General features: G+C 43.0%; 1 protein-coding gene across 1 annotated transcript; it reads right to left on the minus strand.

Moving 5' to 3' along the window:
- Positions 1 to 13321: 13321 nt before the first annotated feature.
- Positions 13322 to 13507, minus strand: SMIM43 (small integral membrane protein 43). The gene has a single exon (XM_063135884.1). The coding sequence runs from the start codon at positions 13505 to 13507 to the stop codon at positions 13322 to 13324; it is 186 nt and encodes a 61-aa protein (XP_062991954.1).
- Positions 13508 to 18006: the final 4499 nt, after the last annotated feature.

Here is an 18006-nt window from a genome sequence, read left to right on the forward strand (position 1 = left end):
ATCTTCAGGGGCCCTTCTCCGTGAGCCCCTGCCAAAGGAAGTGAGGCAGGTGGGTACTAGGAGGAGGGCTTTCTCCACTGTGGCACCCCAGTTGTGGAATGAGCTCCCCAGAGAGGTCCGCCTGGCGCCTACACTGTACTCCTTTCGTCGCCAGCTGAAGACCCTTTTATTCTCCCGGTATTTTAACACTTAATTTTAACTTAAATTTAAATTTTACTGTTTTAACTCTGTATTTTAATTTTATATCAATTTTGCTGCGTGGTTTTTATTCTGGTTGTGCTTTTTTATATTGTATTGTGTATTTGTGCTTTTAACCTGTTGATTGTTTTACTATGATTTTAATTTTTGTGAACCGCCCAGAGAGCTTCGGCTATTGGGCAGTATAGAAATGTAATAAATTAAATAAATAAATAAATAAATAAATATTCACTCAAAACAAGGGCAGGGTGGTTGGAGTGAATTTATCTGTCAGACTGTCAGCAGTGGAGGCTCGTAGCTCTGATGTCAGTAGGGTGGTGAATTGGCTCTGGGTTTCAGTCAGAACTCTAAAGGAAATATCCAAGGTGCTAAGTCCTACCCCAAAATGGGTTCAGCCCATGGATAGCTCCTTTAAAGTTCTGACTGAAATCCAGAGCAGATTCACCACCCCACTGACATCAGAGCCACCAGCCTCCACTGGCTGTTGGACTGTTGCCAATTACATCACGATGAAATTGAATCTGAATCCAGAAGCTGGGTAGTTTGTGTCAACATGCTAGGTGGGAAATAGGGGGATCGTCTTCCCCAATACTAAGTGGAGCGAGCAGTGTCAGTGGGGTGGAAAACCCGCTCTTGGTTTGAATCAGAACTGTAACTTCAGACTGAAACCCAGAGCAGATTCACCACCTCATTGACATCAGAGCCACCAGCCTCCACTTTGCATGGGTATGTATGGTGGTAACATCTAAAACAGGAGAAGCATAATGTGTGAACAGTGGTAATGTGCATCAAATGAAGCAGCAGATTCCAGAGTGCTCCTCAAAGTACTTGAAGATACACATGTGATTTATTTATTTTTAATTTCAGCTGCAGATCATCACAACATCTAACAACATAAGGTGAGGAAGGGATAGAGTGAGCTGAGAGAGAGAGAGAGAGAGAGAGAAATTACCTTTTGTTCCATTCCGAGTTGGTCTTGTCCATTCCTAGCTGGGCTTATCCACACATCAGCCAGGATCTAAAGGGCTGCACACAGAACATTGGATTCACACCAGGGTTTTTCTTGGGCCCACCCAGTGGTGTAGTGCAGCCAGGATGTGCCAGGGAAGAAGTGCTGGCACATCCTTATTCACAGGGACACTGACATCATCTGCCACCCACATCAGAATTCCCTTTGAGCTTAGCTGCAATCCTCACAGGAGTTGGGGGAGAATGAATTTTCCCAGCAACAATATATTGTTCCCTGTTGCGATGCAATGTATTTTGGGGTGGCTTGGTCTTGCATGGGTCATTAAGACCCACTCACTTTACAAAAGACCTGCTCCTGGTGCCAATGAGAACTTCTACTACTGGTTTGTTGATATGGCTCCACACAGCTGTCTGTTTTTCTGTCCTCTCCTTAGGGGCATGGCTTACAGGGAGGGTCATGATGAACATCTGCACTTCAAAGTTTGCAGCTACACCTTTTCTCAGCAGTCTCTCGCAGCCCAAAAAGCTGCTCCTAAAGGTTGGGGAGGCCTCCAGAGGAAGAAAGAATAAGGTTTGAGTAGCTTAAAATGAAAATAACTACCTGTTAGTGCACAAGGTGTTGCTGAGACTGGATGTCCCATGCAAGTGTCACAGGAAGCTATAGGATCTGTGGTACAATCACAGCTGGAAGCAGTGTTTCCACCTTCTCCCGGTCATAAGAACTGGATGGCAAAAGTGTGGGAGATCGCTTGGCATAGGCCGAGGTTAGGGATAGCAGGTTAGGGAAGCCAGGACTCAGAAAAGTCAGCAATACTTTTACGATCCATGGTTCCTCTTTTTGCCCCCATGTCAACTCTCCTGAAGAAAAGAAAAGAAAAACACTGACCAAGGCAGGCAATATAAATGCATAAGTCTTCATGTTTGTGTAACTAGATTCATAAGGTGAAGAGGCTTGAGGTGTTGGTGGAGAGAGAATAATATTTTACCGATCTGGTACAAATTTCATCTTGCTGACTGCAGTGGTTCATCCCAGTAATAACTACCTCTGTATTCTTGCAGCTACATACCCTGGGCTAGACTCCTGAGTTGTTTGTATTTTGTTTTTAGATTATTTGATCCATTGTTTTTTTTCCTTGTCTTAATTGTACTTCTGAACATGTAATTTTTATGTATCTTTAAAAGAAAAAACATACAAACATACACACTCCTAACCAAAGGCAGCCAGTGTTCATGCAGAAGGATCATTTGTGGGGAAAAGGCTCCTCCATGTGGACGCTGCACACAAAGTCCACTTGCAATGTACAATTTCAGCCAAAACGGGTACTGTGTTCGTGCAAATCCTGACAGTCATATGACAATGCCAGTTCTCCCAAACAAGGCCTTCATTTGAGTACAGCCTGCCCTTAACCCCTCTGGCAGTCTCCACGTGATCCTAACATGTTAATATGGAGGCCACTATGTGAAGAAGGCTGGTTCCCTTTAGTATAATGTGAGATTATTCACATTTTTCAATATCACCAGCAGCATCCTACAGCCATCAACTCTTCCAGTGTTATGGTCCAGATTATCAATTACCACTCTGCAAAGGGATATGCTCGTACCAGAGAATTTGTGTTGTTAATGACTGTTACTGACTATGAATACTTGAACGCAAAGAAATGCAAACATAAACATAATCACTGAGGTTCCCTTCAAACAACTTTTGCCACTGCTGCTATGAAAATGGTTTGGTATTTATTTATTATTTGCATTTTATTCTCTATCATATAGCACATTGTGTTTGCAATAAATTAATAAGGTTCAGCCATTTCTGCAGTTTTTTAAAAATGTCTAGTTGAATTCATGTTATCCCTCCAAAATTCTACTAATTCCTCTACCATAAGACTGATTCTGTAAAGCTCAAATCTTTACTGAGTAAAAGACCTATTTCATAGACATTTTCTTTAACATGTTGCATGGGCATCCACTGCCATTAAATCCGTTCTTATTTTGAAATATTTAATTATCTCCATACAAAATCAAGTTTAAAAGAAAAAAGGTGATGGCTTTTCTCATTCATTGCTTGTAATAAACTTATCACAAAATATATCTGAAACACAATGCTGATATAAAAGGGCAGGGTATACTTTATGACAATTCATAGGACTTTGTAGAATGTTATATCATTAGCTTAATAATTTATCATAAACAATACAAAAACAACAAAAAGTGCATTCCTAATTCCATTATAATCCAGTGAAAATCCCCCCCCCCACCTTGAATTCAATGAATGGTAGATCAGAACCTGGATAGCTTTTGCACAGAGATATATTCCTAGGTTTTCAGTATCTTAGCTTATAGGATGTTCCCTTTACAAGAAAACAACAGCTAATATTATTGTTATGGGAATTGCATACAGGTTGATTTTCTATCTTCATAGTCGCATACTGGGTTTGCTTTTCTGATCTTTCTTAAGTATGGTGGGAATTGTTTATGTGTATTTTTCCACATATATATGGTAATAAAAGCCATTGTATTTTAATCACATGGAGGCGATCTGGTTGTGTACCTGGACTATTACAGGCTTACAGTTTAAAATAATTAGCAAGCAATGTAAGCTCTGCGGACTGGATAAACCATTGATTTATGTTCCGGCTTAATGGATCTTTTACAATAATGATTAAATAAGGATTTCTGTTCCCTTCATCATCAGTGGTGAAGGTCAGCACTCTTTAATCCAGTGACAAGTGTTATTATTTCAGTTCAGTGTTTCCAGAAAGACAGAGACATAAATCACAAGAGAGTACAAATTTCATTTGCAAAACAAAGTGGGGAGGGTTGGACAGTTCAATGAATATCAAGATACTGCTGTATGGATTTTCATTCTGGTTTATGTTGCCATCTAAAGAGATGCTTGCCACTCAGCCATCGTCATGCAGTCCCAAGGAGAAAAGCTATTTATGGGTTGACCAGCTTTGTGGGAATTGACAACCCAAAAAGAAAAAGAAAGAGTATACTTTGAAAAAAGAATGTGACAAGCATTTGAAAACAAATACTGTAGTTCTTTGCTAAAACTCATTCAGCTTCACCAAGCTGCAGGGCCGTTATTGGTTACTCTGCTATTTATCCAGTCTCCAAACAGAGCTGTTTTTTCAACCAGATTCTCTTCTTTCCAAAAAGCATCCTCTGATTTTTCAAGGACACATGAAATAGCATTCTGTCCTGATGCCCCGGTGGGATGGGGGATCCATCTGGAAAGAAAAGATAATCTCACCTGAGCAAATCATTAACACCATGTCTTATGTAAATTAGCATCTTGCTGAAAGTAAACAAGACACATTAGGATCACACACATCAGTGTAGGTTTCTAGAGAAAGACAGACAGTGAATGAGCGTTTACCTGTCTCCCAGCTCCCCCTATATTCAGGGTTGAGAAAAAGATTTGGCAGCCTAGAATCAATTTAATCCCCTGGATTAAAGGTGGGAGGTGAAAGCCCTTCCTTCTTTCCCCATGAACTCATTATACAGTGATAGGAGGGCTGGCTCAGGACATTTTTGCTGCCTGAAGCAAAGATGTAAAGTTTGAGAACCCTCCTCTACTCTGTACTAACTGGAGATGCTCAGGTGCCTACATTGTGTTTTACCAGTAGCAGCACAGTAAAACACCTATCTGGAGAGGATGGACCTTGCCTCAGTTATCAATGCACTAGTAATGTCCAGGCTGGTCTACTGTAATCTGCTGTATGTGGGGCTGCCTTTGAAGATGGTTCAGGAACTTTAGCTGAGGTGAATGCGTCTACCCAGGTGTTGGTGGTGGCGAGGCAGTCAGATCATCACATGCCACATCCCACATCAGTCCACTGGTCTTCCCACATCAGTCCGCTGGTCTCTGTCCACCACTCTGCCGCTAAGATCATCTTCTTGGCCCGCTGCTCTGACCATGTCACTCCACTTCTGAAATCTCTTCATTGGCTTCCAATTCACTCCAGAATCCAATATAAACTTCTCCTGCTGACCTTCAAAGCTCTTCACGGTCTAGCTCCTGCCTATCTCTCCTCTCTCATCTCACACTATTGCCCCGCTCGTGCTCTCCGCTCCTCTGATGCCATGCTTCTCGCCTGCCCCAGGACCTCCACTTCCCTTACTCGGCTTCGTCCTTTTTCTTCTGCTGCCCCTTACGCCTGGAATGCTCTTCCAGAACACTTGAGAACTACAAACTCAATCACAGCTTTTAAAACTCAGCTAAAAACTTTTCTTTTCCCTATAGCTTTTAAATATTGAGTTTGTTCTAACTCTATACTGTTAGCTTCACCCTACCCGGTGCCTGTTTACACTTCCCTGTGCCTGTTTGCATTCTCCTTCCCTCTTTATTGTTTACTACAACTTTATTAGATTGTAAGCCTATGCGGCAGGGTCTTGCTATTTACTGTGTTATCTGTACAGCACCATGTACATTGATGGTGCTATATAAATAAATTAATAATAATAATAATAATAATAATAATAATAATAATAATAATAATAATATGACACCTATGCTGCACCATAGGTTGCCGGTACCTTTCTGAGCCTGATATAAAGTGCTGGGTTTGACCCAAAAACCCTAAATCATATGGTGATACAACCTGGAGACAGTCCTCTGTTATAGGGTTTAGCATTGCATCCAGCCCAGTGCTTTGGTGTAAGATGATCTTCTCCCATTCCAATAATTGCCAATGTATGCAGAAACAAATAAGGATTGGGGGATTGCACTCTACAATAAACTTTTGGCTACTCTAAATCATACATTCATGCCCTGACACAACCAGGAAACTGTCCCCTTGAAGTTGCTCTAGCACTGAATCTGGCCCAATGCTTCATTTTGACTCAAGACACTGTCAAGTGTACTGTCCCATGCCAATAAATAGCCAATATATTTTTTTTAAAAATAAGAAATTTGGGGCAGCACACTAGCATAGAGCCAGACATGATGCAAGGATACCTTATAGGCAACAGGCTCCTGGCTGTGTCAGTGTATGATTTGGGGTGGCCAAAAGCTGGTTTTGAGCTTCGCAACCCCAAGTTCCTAATTTCTTTACAAATACATTTGCTACTTTGGGCGTGGGGCCAGTACACTTCACCACATCTCACTCCAAAATGAAATGTTGGAGCTAGACATGTTGCTGTGGTATTTTGTAGGACACATGATTCTGGAGTTGTGGGTGTATGATTTGCAGTGGCTCAAATCTTGATGTAGGGTGTATACTCCCAGTCCTTTATTTGTAAGTGTCACCTAGGGACACCAGTTTTGACTGGAGAACATTCTTGTGCATCTTGAAAGGGACAGTCCCCCAGATATATGATATGATGCAGGGCAAAGCTTATTTGGGGAACAGAAGTATACAAACTTCATTTCCCTAGTGAGGTTGCTCATTTAGCTCTTTTGTGGGAACAAGGACCTTGGAACTAGCAACCAACTTCATCCTCACAATTGATTTGGAGTCATTGATTAGCTGATTAGCTTGGTATTCAATAATAAAGCCTAGGTCCCCTCTTTTACATTTAAATCAAGAAAACATGGGGGAGAGTTAAAACCACCCTGACTTTGAATACAAAGCAACTAAAACATGGAACTAACAAGTAATAAGTGATACTGAATATGCTCAGATACTTTTCAGCGACCCCCCCCCCCGCCCACCCCCAGGGTTGCTGCTTGGTATTGGCTTAGAATGGTGTTAGACATTGGCTTAGAATGGTGTTAGACCCAAATTTGGGCCCACAGGCAAATTTGCCAATTTGATAAACTGCTACTGGGGCTGTACTGGGTCACTGAAGAAGGGAAGTTTCAGTCAGTGATCCACTCAGCTCTAAAGCTATCACCTAGGAGATCCCATGCACCATTATCAGCAGCTAATTACTAGAACAATATTGACCAAATATATGGAAAAGACTAAGAGATAAAAATAACAAAAGCAATAGGGGATAAAAGGGGAGAAGGATACGTCTTGCTTGGTTAATTGACAACTAAATGAAACGTAATGATCCGCTACAAATAATGAGGATTTTCAACAGCAGGTGGTTGACAGGGACTCAGCTAGTTATCTGATCTAATTTCCATTACCTCAAAACGAAATGGGGCTGAGTTTGTTTATTTCTTTATTTAAAATGTATATCCTCTCTTACAGTCCCAGACGGACCCTGAAGGAGGCTCACACAGTATTTTTAAAGTACAGAAAACCATCATCAATTGATCCCATTGTTACTCAAGAACTCTTGTTTTTACTCCCAAAGGTTGTATAAGTCTACACTCTTTCAAGTCTTTCCACAAATATTCTAGTGGTCCCTTTACCAGCTCAGAAAACATCTAAAAGGAAGAGGTGTACTCAATATTTACTTGCAGATCTATATCTTTTTTTCAGCAGAATGTTCTTAGGCACATGTCTTTAAACAGGTTTTTGGTTGCTGCTGTTTGCCCAAATGTATTACGTTTATGTTATTTTATTATAGTTAACATAACTCTTTTGGACATATTGCTTTAATCTTCTTAAAGAAAGGCAGGATAAAAATGCTGGATGGCTGAGTAGGTAGACAGATAGGGTAGGGTAGATTAGATATAGATGATAATGATGCTAGATAAATGGTAGATGATAGATTCTCTGAGACACATCTGCAAAGAGTTCACTCAAGAAATAAATTATCATTTCTGTGATCATTAAAGAAGAATGGTGGAACACTGGCCAGGAGAAAGACATCTCTTGAAACATTTCATGAGATGTCTCAAAAGACGTACCTGAAGACCGCCTTCTCTCATACGAGCCTGCCCAGTCTTTAAGATCTTCTGGAGAGGCCCTTCTTTTGAGATCACCACCTTCAGAGGCATGTTTAGTGGTGACATGAGAGAGGGCCTTTTCAGTGGCTGCTCCCTTGGAACTTCCTCCCAAAGGAAGCTAGCTTTGTTTCCTCTCTGCTATCTTTCTGATGGCAGGCAAAGATTGCATTGTTTAAGAAGCCTTTCTTGCTTAGGATGCTGTTTTTATTGTTATGTTTTTATTGTATTTTAAGGCGTTTTATTGTTTTAATCTGTTTGTTTTTGTAAGCCGTGTGAGCAAAAGAAGCCACAGGCAAGGGATGGAACTAGGAGCTATCTGTCTGAAAGGATTTATTGTTGCCGACGCGTTTCGGACTAAATGCAGTCCTTCATCAAGGCAATTCTTATAACAATGTAAAATCTGAGTGCTAGTGTTCTATGTGAGGTGAATATTTGCAATTCACCAGCGCTCAGGCGCTAAGTGATTTTACATTGTTATAAGAATTGCCTTGATGAAGGACTGCATTTAGTCTGAAATGCATCAGCAATAACAAATCCTTTCAGACAGACAACTTCTGGTTCCACCCCTTGCCTTTGGCTTCTTTTGCTCACTTGTTATCTGGGGTTTCCTTTCTCTTTCGGCGGTTTTTGTAAACCGCCTTGAGTGCCATTTTTTGGTAGAAAGGTGGGGTATAAATAAAATGTATTTATTTATTTCATTTATATACCGCCCCATAGCCGAAGCTCTCTGGGCGGTTTACAAAAGTTAAAAACAGTAAACATTAAAACAAATATACAAAGTTTAAAAACATAAAAAACATTAAAACACAGTATCCTTACCAAAAAAAGCTGTTCTGGGGTCCGTTAAAAAATCAATAAACTCAGCATATGTTGTTAAATGCTGTTAAATGCCTGGGAGAAGAGGAAGGTCTTAACCTGGCGCTGAAAAGATAACAATGTTGGCACCAGGCGAGCCTCGAGGAGATCATTCCATAATTGGGGGGCCACCACAGAAAAGCCCCTCTTCCCTTGTTGCCAAAATCAATAAATTTGTCCTAATTGTAGGAAGGTTACTACCTTATTAGCATGTTCATGCAAAGCACCCTCCTGCTCATGTTCTCCAGCAATTGGTATTCAGAGACATACGCTCCCTGATACTGGACGACCTACCTGGCTTCTTCTCTGGGTTGCCATAGATTTAGCGTTGGAAAGGAGGTTTGGAGTAGAAGAGGTTGGACAGCTCAGGTAACTCCTGTGGGTCGATGGGCTGGGGGGCGGCAGCTGAGAGGGAGAAGGGGAGTGGTTGGGAGGGGGAATACAATGGACTATTGGTCGGACTTGTGTCTGGAAAACCACAGCTGAACAATAAAATGCTAGTGCACAGATGCTGTCTGCACGAGTCAAGCTAGTTGATAATGAATCTGTATGAATTAACTTCTAAAGCCATCCTGGTTGGTGGTCATCACTACATCTTACAGCAGGGAATTGTATAGTTTAACTATGGCCTTAGCTAGACCTAAGGATTATCCCAAGCAAATGGAGGGGTCGTCCCTGCCTGCTCCTGGGATCCCGTGTGTCATTTGGATGCACAGGGATGATCGCTAGACAATCCCGGGATATAGGCCTGGTCTAGCCATGGCCTGCATGTGCTATAAAGAATTACTTCCTCTTAGCTATCCTGAATTGCCACCCATTCATCTTCATTAAAGATATGAAGAGTACCTTTAGGCATGTGCAGATTCCCTTTCCTCATCACACATTAGCAAGAATCTTCTAGATCAAGGGAGATGACTTCCAGGCATAGTTGAATCTCAGGATTGCCCTTTGTAAAGCTTTCTGCTGTGTTTGCATTTGAAAAATCCACTGTACCAAATTCCACCTGCAGAAAAAAGAGGTCATCTGACCATCAGATGAAATGCTCAGCGCATAATAGGATCTACTAACTAGAGTCAAGGTTTTGGATCCAGAACAAGGGAGTCGTATGTCGGTCCCATTGAAACTGATTATTAAATTTTCATCTTGATTTCAATAGGTCCAAAGTGCTCTGGATCTTACCGAAGCCATTTTGAGGTTATGTTAAAATGGAGACAGGAAGAGATCATTAGGATCTGGCAATATCTATGTCCTGATTTTAGATAAAAGAGGAGGAGAGATGGTGGGGTGCAACTGAAGTAACCCATACTGTTATCCATATCCCATTAGAATCAATAGTCAACCTCTTGTTAATCTATATTTTGTCATGGTTTTGGATTGTACGCTTGTTGTTGTTTATTCGTTCAGTCGTTTCCGACTCTTCGTGACTTCATGGACCAGCCCACACCAGAGCTTTCTGTCGGCCGTTGCCACCCCTAGATCCCCCAAGGTCAAGTCTGTCACCTCCAGAATAACATCCATCCATCTTGCCCTTGGTCGGCCCCTCTTCCTTTTGCCTTCCACTTTCCCTAGCATCAGCCTCTTCTCCAGGGTATCCTGTCTTCTCATTATGTGGCCAAAGTACTTCAGTTTGGCCTTTAATACCATTCCCTCAAGTGAGCAGTCTGGCTTTATTTCCTGGAGTATGGACTGGTTTGATCTTCTTGCAGTCCAAGGCACTCTCAGGATTTTCCTCCAACACCACAGTTCAAAAGCATCTATCTTCCTTCGCTCAGCTTTCCTTATGGTCCAGCTCTTGCAGCCATAGGTTACTACGGGGAATACCATTGCTTTAACTATGCGGACCTTTGTTGTCAGTGTGGTGTCTCTGCTCTTAACTATTTTATCAAGATTTGTCATTGCTCTCCTCCCAAGAAGTAAACGTCTTCTGATTTCCTGGCTGCAGTCAGCATCTGCAGTAATCTTTGCGCCCAGAAATACAAAGTCTGTCACTGCCTCCACGTTTTCTCCCTCTATTTGCCAGTTATCAATCAAGCTGGTTGCCATAATCTTGGTTTTTTTGAGGTTTAACTGCAACCCAGCTTTTGCACTTTCTTCTTTCACCTTCGTCTTCACTCCTCAGCTCCTCCTCGCTTTCAGCCATCAAAGTGGTGTCATCTGCATATCTGAGATTGTTAATGTTTCTTCCTGCGATTTTAACTCCAGCCTTGGATTCGTCAAGCCCAGCACGTCACATGATGTGTTCTGCTTACAAGTTGAATAGGTAAGGTGAGAGTATACAACCCTGCCGTACTCCTTTCCCAATCTTAAACCAGTCCGTTGTTCCGTGGTCTGTTCTTATCATTGCTACTTGTTCGTTATACAGATTCCTTAGGAGGCAGACAAGATGACTTGGTATCCCCATACCACCAAGAACTTGCCACAGTTTGTTATGATCCACACAGTCAAAGACTTTAGAATAGTCAATAAAACAGAAATAGATGTTTTTCTGAAATGCTAAAAAGTAGTATGTAAGGGATTGGATAAATACAACCCAAACAGCAGCCACTAAGTGTGTTGAATTTTTGATAACTTTTAAAGACGAGTAAAAAAAAAAGGGGGGGATTCCCATGTAGCTCTTTGAAATTAAGGCTGCAATAACATGCACACTTAATTGAGAATACAGAGGGACTTACTTTTAAGCGAACAGGCATAGGATTGTGCTTCCAATGTGGTGTAGTGGTTAGAGTATTAAACCAGAAGTGGGGAGAGATGTATTCAAATCCTCATATTGCCATGAAGCTCACTGGGTGACCTTGGGGCAGTGACTGTCTCTCTGCCTAACCTACCACACAGGGTTGTTGTGAAGATAAAATGAGAGAGAAAGAGAACCATGTATACCACCTTGAGCTCATTGGAGGAAAGGTGGGATACAAATAAAATTAATAAAGAAATCTAAAAAGAGAAACCATGCACAAGCATGATTGTAAACTGTACTATGTGACCCAAAAGGAAACCTCTGATTCCAAAACTCAGATGTTTCAGGATATGCTCAGTAGGGAAGAAAATGCACTTGATATTTAATTTATTGTTCCTTCACATTTTGAGCCGTGACACTGGAAATGATTACGAGGGCTGATGGCACAAAGTAAGCTATCTTTAATATCTTCTAGAAAGTGTAATATTTCCAACTACTTTAGTGAGAAAAGCAGTGGAGTGGAGTCTTTCCATACCTGTTGGAAATCCTCATTTTGCTGCTGGTGGTGGGAGGGTGTTGACTATGAGCAAGTCCATAGCTATACAGGCTTGATAGGAATGGATGATAATGGACCTCCCACCCCACAACAGTCTAAAATGCCCATTCTCGGCCAAACTAAGGCAAGAAGAAGTCATTATTGTCTGGATGGATTTTAATTAAATTGTTAAAAACGAGAGCAAAGTAGTGGGGAAGGTATGTGTAAACACAACATGGGGTTTGAAGAATCATTAGGCCTCTAAACTAGTAAACAGTAGAATTTACAGGTGCAACAATGGACAAATTTACTCAATGTGATATTGTTGGCTGTTATTATTTTTAGTAGTAGTAGTATTGTTATTATTTACAGAACTTTTCAAATAACGTTCAAAGGAGTTTTTATACATTACTTCAGTAATCTGCACAGAACCCTACCCCTATCACACATGTTGCCATATCAAAGACTTGCGCTGGAGGTTTTCTCAATCAGTTTAATTGCTTCTTTTAAATTGGTTCTGATACTCAATTTTATTGCCAACAGGTGTACAAGGCAGACACTGTGCAAAATAAAATCCCCCACCCATCCACCCACACAGAATTTATTAACTAAAGTCAATTTAAACAAGGAAACTAGAAAATGGGTCTGGCAGACTGGTGGGGCTTCTGGTAGGGAGATTCCTACGCGCTCAGTAAAATGGCTTCTTTTTCTTATTTATGCAGGACTTTTTTTTATTTTAAAAAATTGCACAGCAACACTTCAGGGTAGGACATTAGTTGCCACATTGCACAGATGGGTGAGTTCTGTTGTGATCATTCCCTATGCCAGTCTCCCCCAACCTGGTGCCCTCCAGATGTTTGGAACTACAACTCCCACAATCCCTGGCCTTTGGCAATGCTGGTGGGGGATCATGGGAGCTGTGGTCCTAAACATGTGGGGGGAAACGGTCCTATGCTATGGAACTTGAACACTTGAACCTGACCCGAGGACAAGTATCACGCCTGAGGACATTCCGTGGCAGAAGTGGATCTTGAATTTAGCTTCTCCCAGATCGTCATGCCGCTCTTCTAACCACTGAACCACACAGCCCTCAGGCCCCGGTTCCACTTAAAAATAAAATGAAAGAAAATGAAATACACAAACCCACCTGGACGTTGGGTCCCCCTTTTCTAGAGTCCCCCAAGGAGACGGGAGGACGCTGCGCTTTTGGCCCGGGCGTTGGCCGGGGCGCCCCTAGAGGCGGGTCGCCGTCGTGGCCCCTTCTGTAGCTGCTGCTGCTGCTGCCACCGCCGCCGGGGCTGCCTCACAGGGCTTGCTCGCGGCAGAAGCCCCAGGGCTCCCGCAGCGAGTGGCGCCCGGGCTGCAGAGCCCCCGTGCTGGCCACGGAATTCTTCAGCTGCTTGATGACCCCGAAGAGCAGCAGGAAGAGCAGGAAGAGCAGAAAGAAGAAAAGCGCCAGGTAGAGGAGCAAGTTGAATTCCCACTCCATGCTGCTGCTGCTGCTGCTGCTGCAGTTCCCATCAGTCACGGACTGCCCGGCGGTGGAGGAGGTCCAGGCTCCCGGGGGGGAAGGGGGGCGTTTAGCCTCTCCTGGCATCTCCCTGTCGAGCACCTCGCAACATTTTCCTCGGCAAGTTGAGACCCTCCAGTGGGAGAGCGAGGGGGAGAGGACTGATCCGCCGAGATGTGTCCGTCTCACTCCAAATTTAAAATCATCATCATCATCATCATCATCATCATCTCCAGTCCACCGTCGCAAACGACTGGAGCTCTTATGAGCTCCGTTTCCACCATCTATCCACCACCACCACCCCACTCTTTCTCACACACACACACACCCTGAAAGAAGGGGGAATCGCCCCTCTCACGCCCACTTCCCTGTGAAAGAAGAATCCTTTTGCATTAAAGATCCGATCCAAAGGGTGGCTTGGAAAAAAGCGGTCCGGGATGGGGAAGAATCCACCCTCATCCCCCGCTGCAAAAACCAGCAACAGAGTCCAGCAAGTGTAGACGCTGCTTGATCAATCTAAAAACCGGGGTGGGGTGTCTGGGGGGAGGGGGGGGGAGAGAGAGAGAGAAAGCAACTGACTTGCTATTTCCTGACGCTCAAATGAACAAAAGAACTGAGCCCCAGGAACGAAGAGAGCCAAGGGAGAGAGCTATGATTTCTGACTCAGAATGAGGCCATTTCAATTATAGGGAGAAATGTAATCATTGGGCCATTGTTGTCCCATTGGAGAGTGGTGCTGTAGTTTTTGCACACTGGATAAACTCATCTTTAAAAACTCCCAACAGAGGCAGCTGCTGAGCTGCCGGTTGTGTGGTGTTTCATAGCACTGGCATGGGAAGAACAGGCTGCGTTCTTAAGATCGCACACAACACAGGTTAGCTGACCCTAAGAGTGGTGCTGCCACCGGGGCAGGACATTGGAGCAGAGATCCAAGGCCCTACTCAAGAGAATGAGCAGAAGGGGCCCCCAAACACAGCAGGCCGTGGCCTCTCCAGGTTTTGTAGTAAGTGAATTAAGACTCATCGCCCGTGCTGGCTCCAGGTTTTTGAGGGCCCAGCATGGGCCAGACACTTTCATTTCCCCCATCCTTTAGTGGAGACTACCTTCTCACCCACTGCTAGTGTTCCTCATCCTCTTCTTCATCGCTGCTACTGCTTGCTTGCTTCACAGGCAGAGAGACACTGAGCAAGGAGGCAGCGGCATCAACTGGTCCTCCTTTTCACCACCACCTTGGCCTGTAACAGAGTGAGAGGCAGGTGAACAAGCAGGCAGCCATGGTGAAGAGGATGAGCAAGCCCAGCGGGTTGTTGTCAGTCAGCCCCTGCTGGAGTGTGGGCCCTGGGCAGGTGCCCAACCATACCTGGCCCTGCACATTACCGTGTCCATCTCCCGAAGGGCCTTCTCTTAAGACCGTTAAACCCAGCGTCTAAAATGACCGACCTGCTCCACTGACCCTCAACATACATTCAGCCCAATCCTGTGCTTGTTTACTCACAAGTAAGTCCCACTGAGTTCAAAAGAGCTTATTTCCAAGTAAGTGTGAGACCAGATCTACACCAAGCAGAATATAGCACTATGAAAGTGGTATAAAAGCGGTATATGGAGGCAGGATCAATACTACTGCTTTATAGCAGTATTGAAGTGCACTGACAACTGTTGGGGCCCATGACACATACCATATATCGCTTCCATAGTGTTATATCCTGCTTAGTGTAGATGTGTCATGGGTCCCAACAGTTGTCAGTGCACTTCAATACCACTATAGTAGTGTAGATCCTGCCTGAGTAATTTAACCACCATTTGATACTAATGCAAAAAGTGGTGATAATCTGATGATAATATTAAATTCTGCACTCATTGCATACATCATTATAGTGGATCTACACTATAATGGTTTATAATGGTATTGACAACTGTTGGGACCCATAACACATTCTATATACCATCTTCAAACCTCTTACAAAGTGTTAAGTCCTGCTTGGTGTAGATCTGGCCCTAGTTTCCCAAAGGGTATGTAGATATTTTATTTATTTATTTATTTATTTATTGCATTTTTATACCGCCCAATAGCTGAAGCTCTATTACTGAGAAAGTTAGCTGTGCGATCTTTAAAGTCAATGGGTTAAGTTATTAGTCAGAATTAAAAAGTCTCATTAAATTCAACAGGACTTGGGCATAACAGTCTTTCTCTGGATCAGGACCATTCCCAAGCCTATGTGAGATTCTTGTAGTACAAAGAGTAAGGCCTGGTTTAAACATGATGCTGAGTGTTGTTACTTTTTTTAACTTACAAGTGTGGAGTCCCATATGTTCAGCATCATATATATCCTGGGTCACTGGCCCCTCTGCAGGCAACATTAGCATGGCAGGGATCTGTGATCCAGGAGTTGCATGTACAAGTATCAGCAACCCAGTATGTATCGGAAACCCTGCACAGGCCATTTAAAAAAAAATACCCAGCATTGTAAGAACATAAGAAGATGGACCACATAGATTGTCCATTTAGTCTAGCACCCAGATTCTCACAGTTTGGGTATGTATTGTAATGATACACATTTTGTGTTTCACTTGGTATACAAGTGGAAGCTTTAAAAATGTGTAGACATAGCTTTATTGTATCTCTGCTATGTTCACAGAATACTTTTGCATTCTTCTTGTGAGGTGTTATGATATTGCTCTCCCTAGAGCACAATCCCTTCCTGGTGTTATATTTGCTATTTTTTAAAATTCAGTTTTGAGGTTCTCTGAGCAATTTTTGTCAAGTATTATTTTTAACAAATCATCAGGGCCTTCTTTTTAGAAAGAGATGACAATTATACCTCTTACGACCCTGGAAAGGGTGGGTTGAGGAGGGATAATATTTATAAAGGAAATAGGAAGGGGCAAGATGAGGCATTTTGCTTACCTCCCTCTGTTTCTAATGCATTTGTTTCTCTCTCTCTTTTCTTCCATCTCTTCCATGATACCCTGAAATAGCCTTCCATCTTCCCCTTAGAGTGGCACTACAGCAAAACCCGTTCCTCACAGAGCTCTGGTGTTGCATAAATTATGCCAAATCCAAGTGTGCCAAAATCCAATATTGAGACACTCATGAAAGATCACAGGCAAGGCGTTGGGCACCAAACATTTATTCTCGAGAATAGGTGATGACCTGGCGCTAACGCTGCAAAGGCAGGGTCACACTGCACTGGGACAGGAAAATAGCTTATATACTTCCATGCAGTGGTCAGAAAGGGGAATTGCAGCTGAGATTACTCGGCTGCCATCGCCATGTGCTTTCCCAGGTGTGCTTTGTGCCTGTAGCCCTTCCTATTGGTGATGTGGCTAGGGGGCAGTCCCAAGGACTTGGCTGGGTTTGGTTGGTCAGTTTCATTTGAAACTGACCTATGTTGTTGTCCTGGCAGTTAAACGATGTTTACCTGAAATTAGGTTGCGCTGGACCTATGGGGGGGGGGGACGGACATCTGGCCGCAGCCATCAGTGTGAAATACTTGCTCTCAGATGTCCTTTGTCCTGCATACCTGCACTTAACCTTTCCCCTATATGGTGAGGTCTGGGCAGCCAGCCAGTGAGTGGATTTGATGGGATTAACTCAATCGGTGTCCTTTGGAGCTGACAAGGTTAGGGGGCTGGGAAAGTGTCTATGTGCTGCTTGCATGGGGGTAAATTGAGTTCTTTACTGGGGGCATCTGGCCACTGCCCCCTCCCTATCTTGTGCACCCCTTTACCTTTTCTAGGTGTGTGCGTGTCAGGGGGAAATGAACACTCTAGTTTTTACGTCACTGGGACAAGGAATATATGAACACACAGGGGTGATACAAGTAAAAATGTATCAACCCTGACTACTGTCAGAGACTAAATGCAAAAATAAAACTCATGCATTGTGCCCAACTAAGCACACTGAGAGAAAACATGCTTAATTTGTGAATGGATTAATGGTTTATTGATTTGCTTGAAGATTAAAAATAGAGTACCACTTCTTTAGTTTCTCTGTCTGCCTCCACTCCTAACAGTTCTTACTTCTTGTCTCTGCTGCTGGAGGAGAAGTCCACTGCACATCAGGGCAGATGACCAGGGCAACAAAGAATAATATGAGGAGTTTACTTATGCAAATGAATGATTTTCCTGCCCATCTCATGCATGGTGAGAGAAGAGCATATTCCCTAAAGTGTGGGGATCTGTGGGTTGTTCACACATTCAAAATTCAGAGGTCAAGCTTATGTGAGCACGGAATTCTAGGGTGTTTTCAGCCACAACTCCTTGCCAACTATGTTGGTACTTTTCCCAGCAGAGTTAGCAATCTTGTTCGTATTTCTAAGATCCACTCATCCCAGATCAAAGGAAAGCAAGACTTTCCTTTTCATCTCCTTTGAACTTCTAGTTCCCCTTTTGAACACGTAAGCAAATCTGAGACTGAAACAAGTTCAGGGGTATTTTTTTAATAAAAAAGTGAGAAATGTTAGAGCACCAGGGTAGGA

This window comes from Elgaria multicarinata, chromosome 10 (genome assembly GCF_023053635.1).
Source record: "Elgaria multicarinata webbii isolate HBS135686 ecotype San Diego chromosome 10, rElgMul1.1.pri, whole genome shotgun sequence".
Classification (NCBI taxonomy): Eukaryota; Metazoa; Chordata; class Lepidosauria; order Squamata; family Anguidae; genus Elgaria; species Elgaria multicarinata.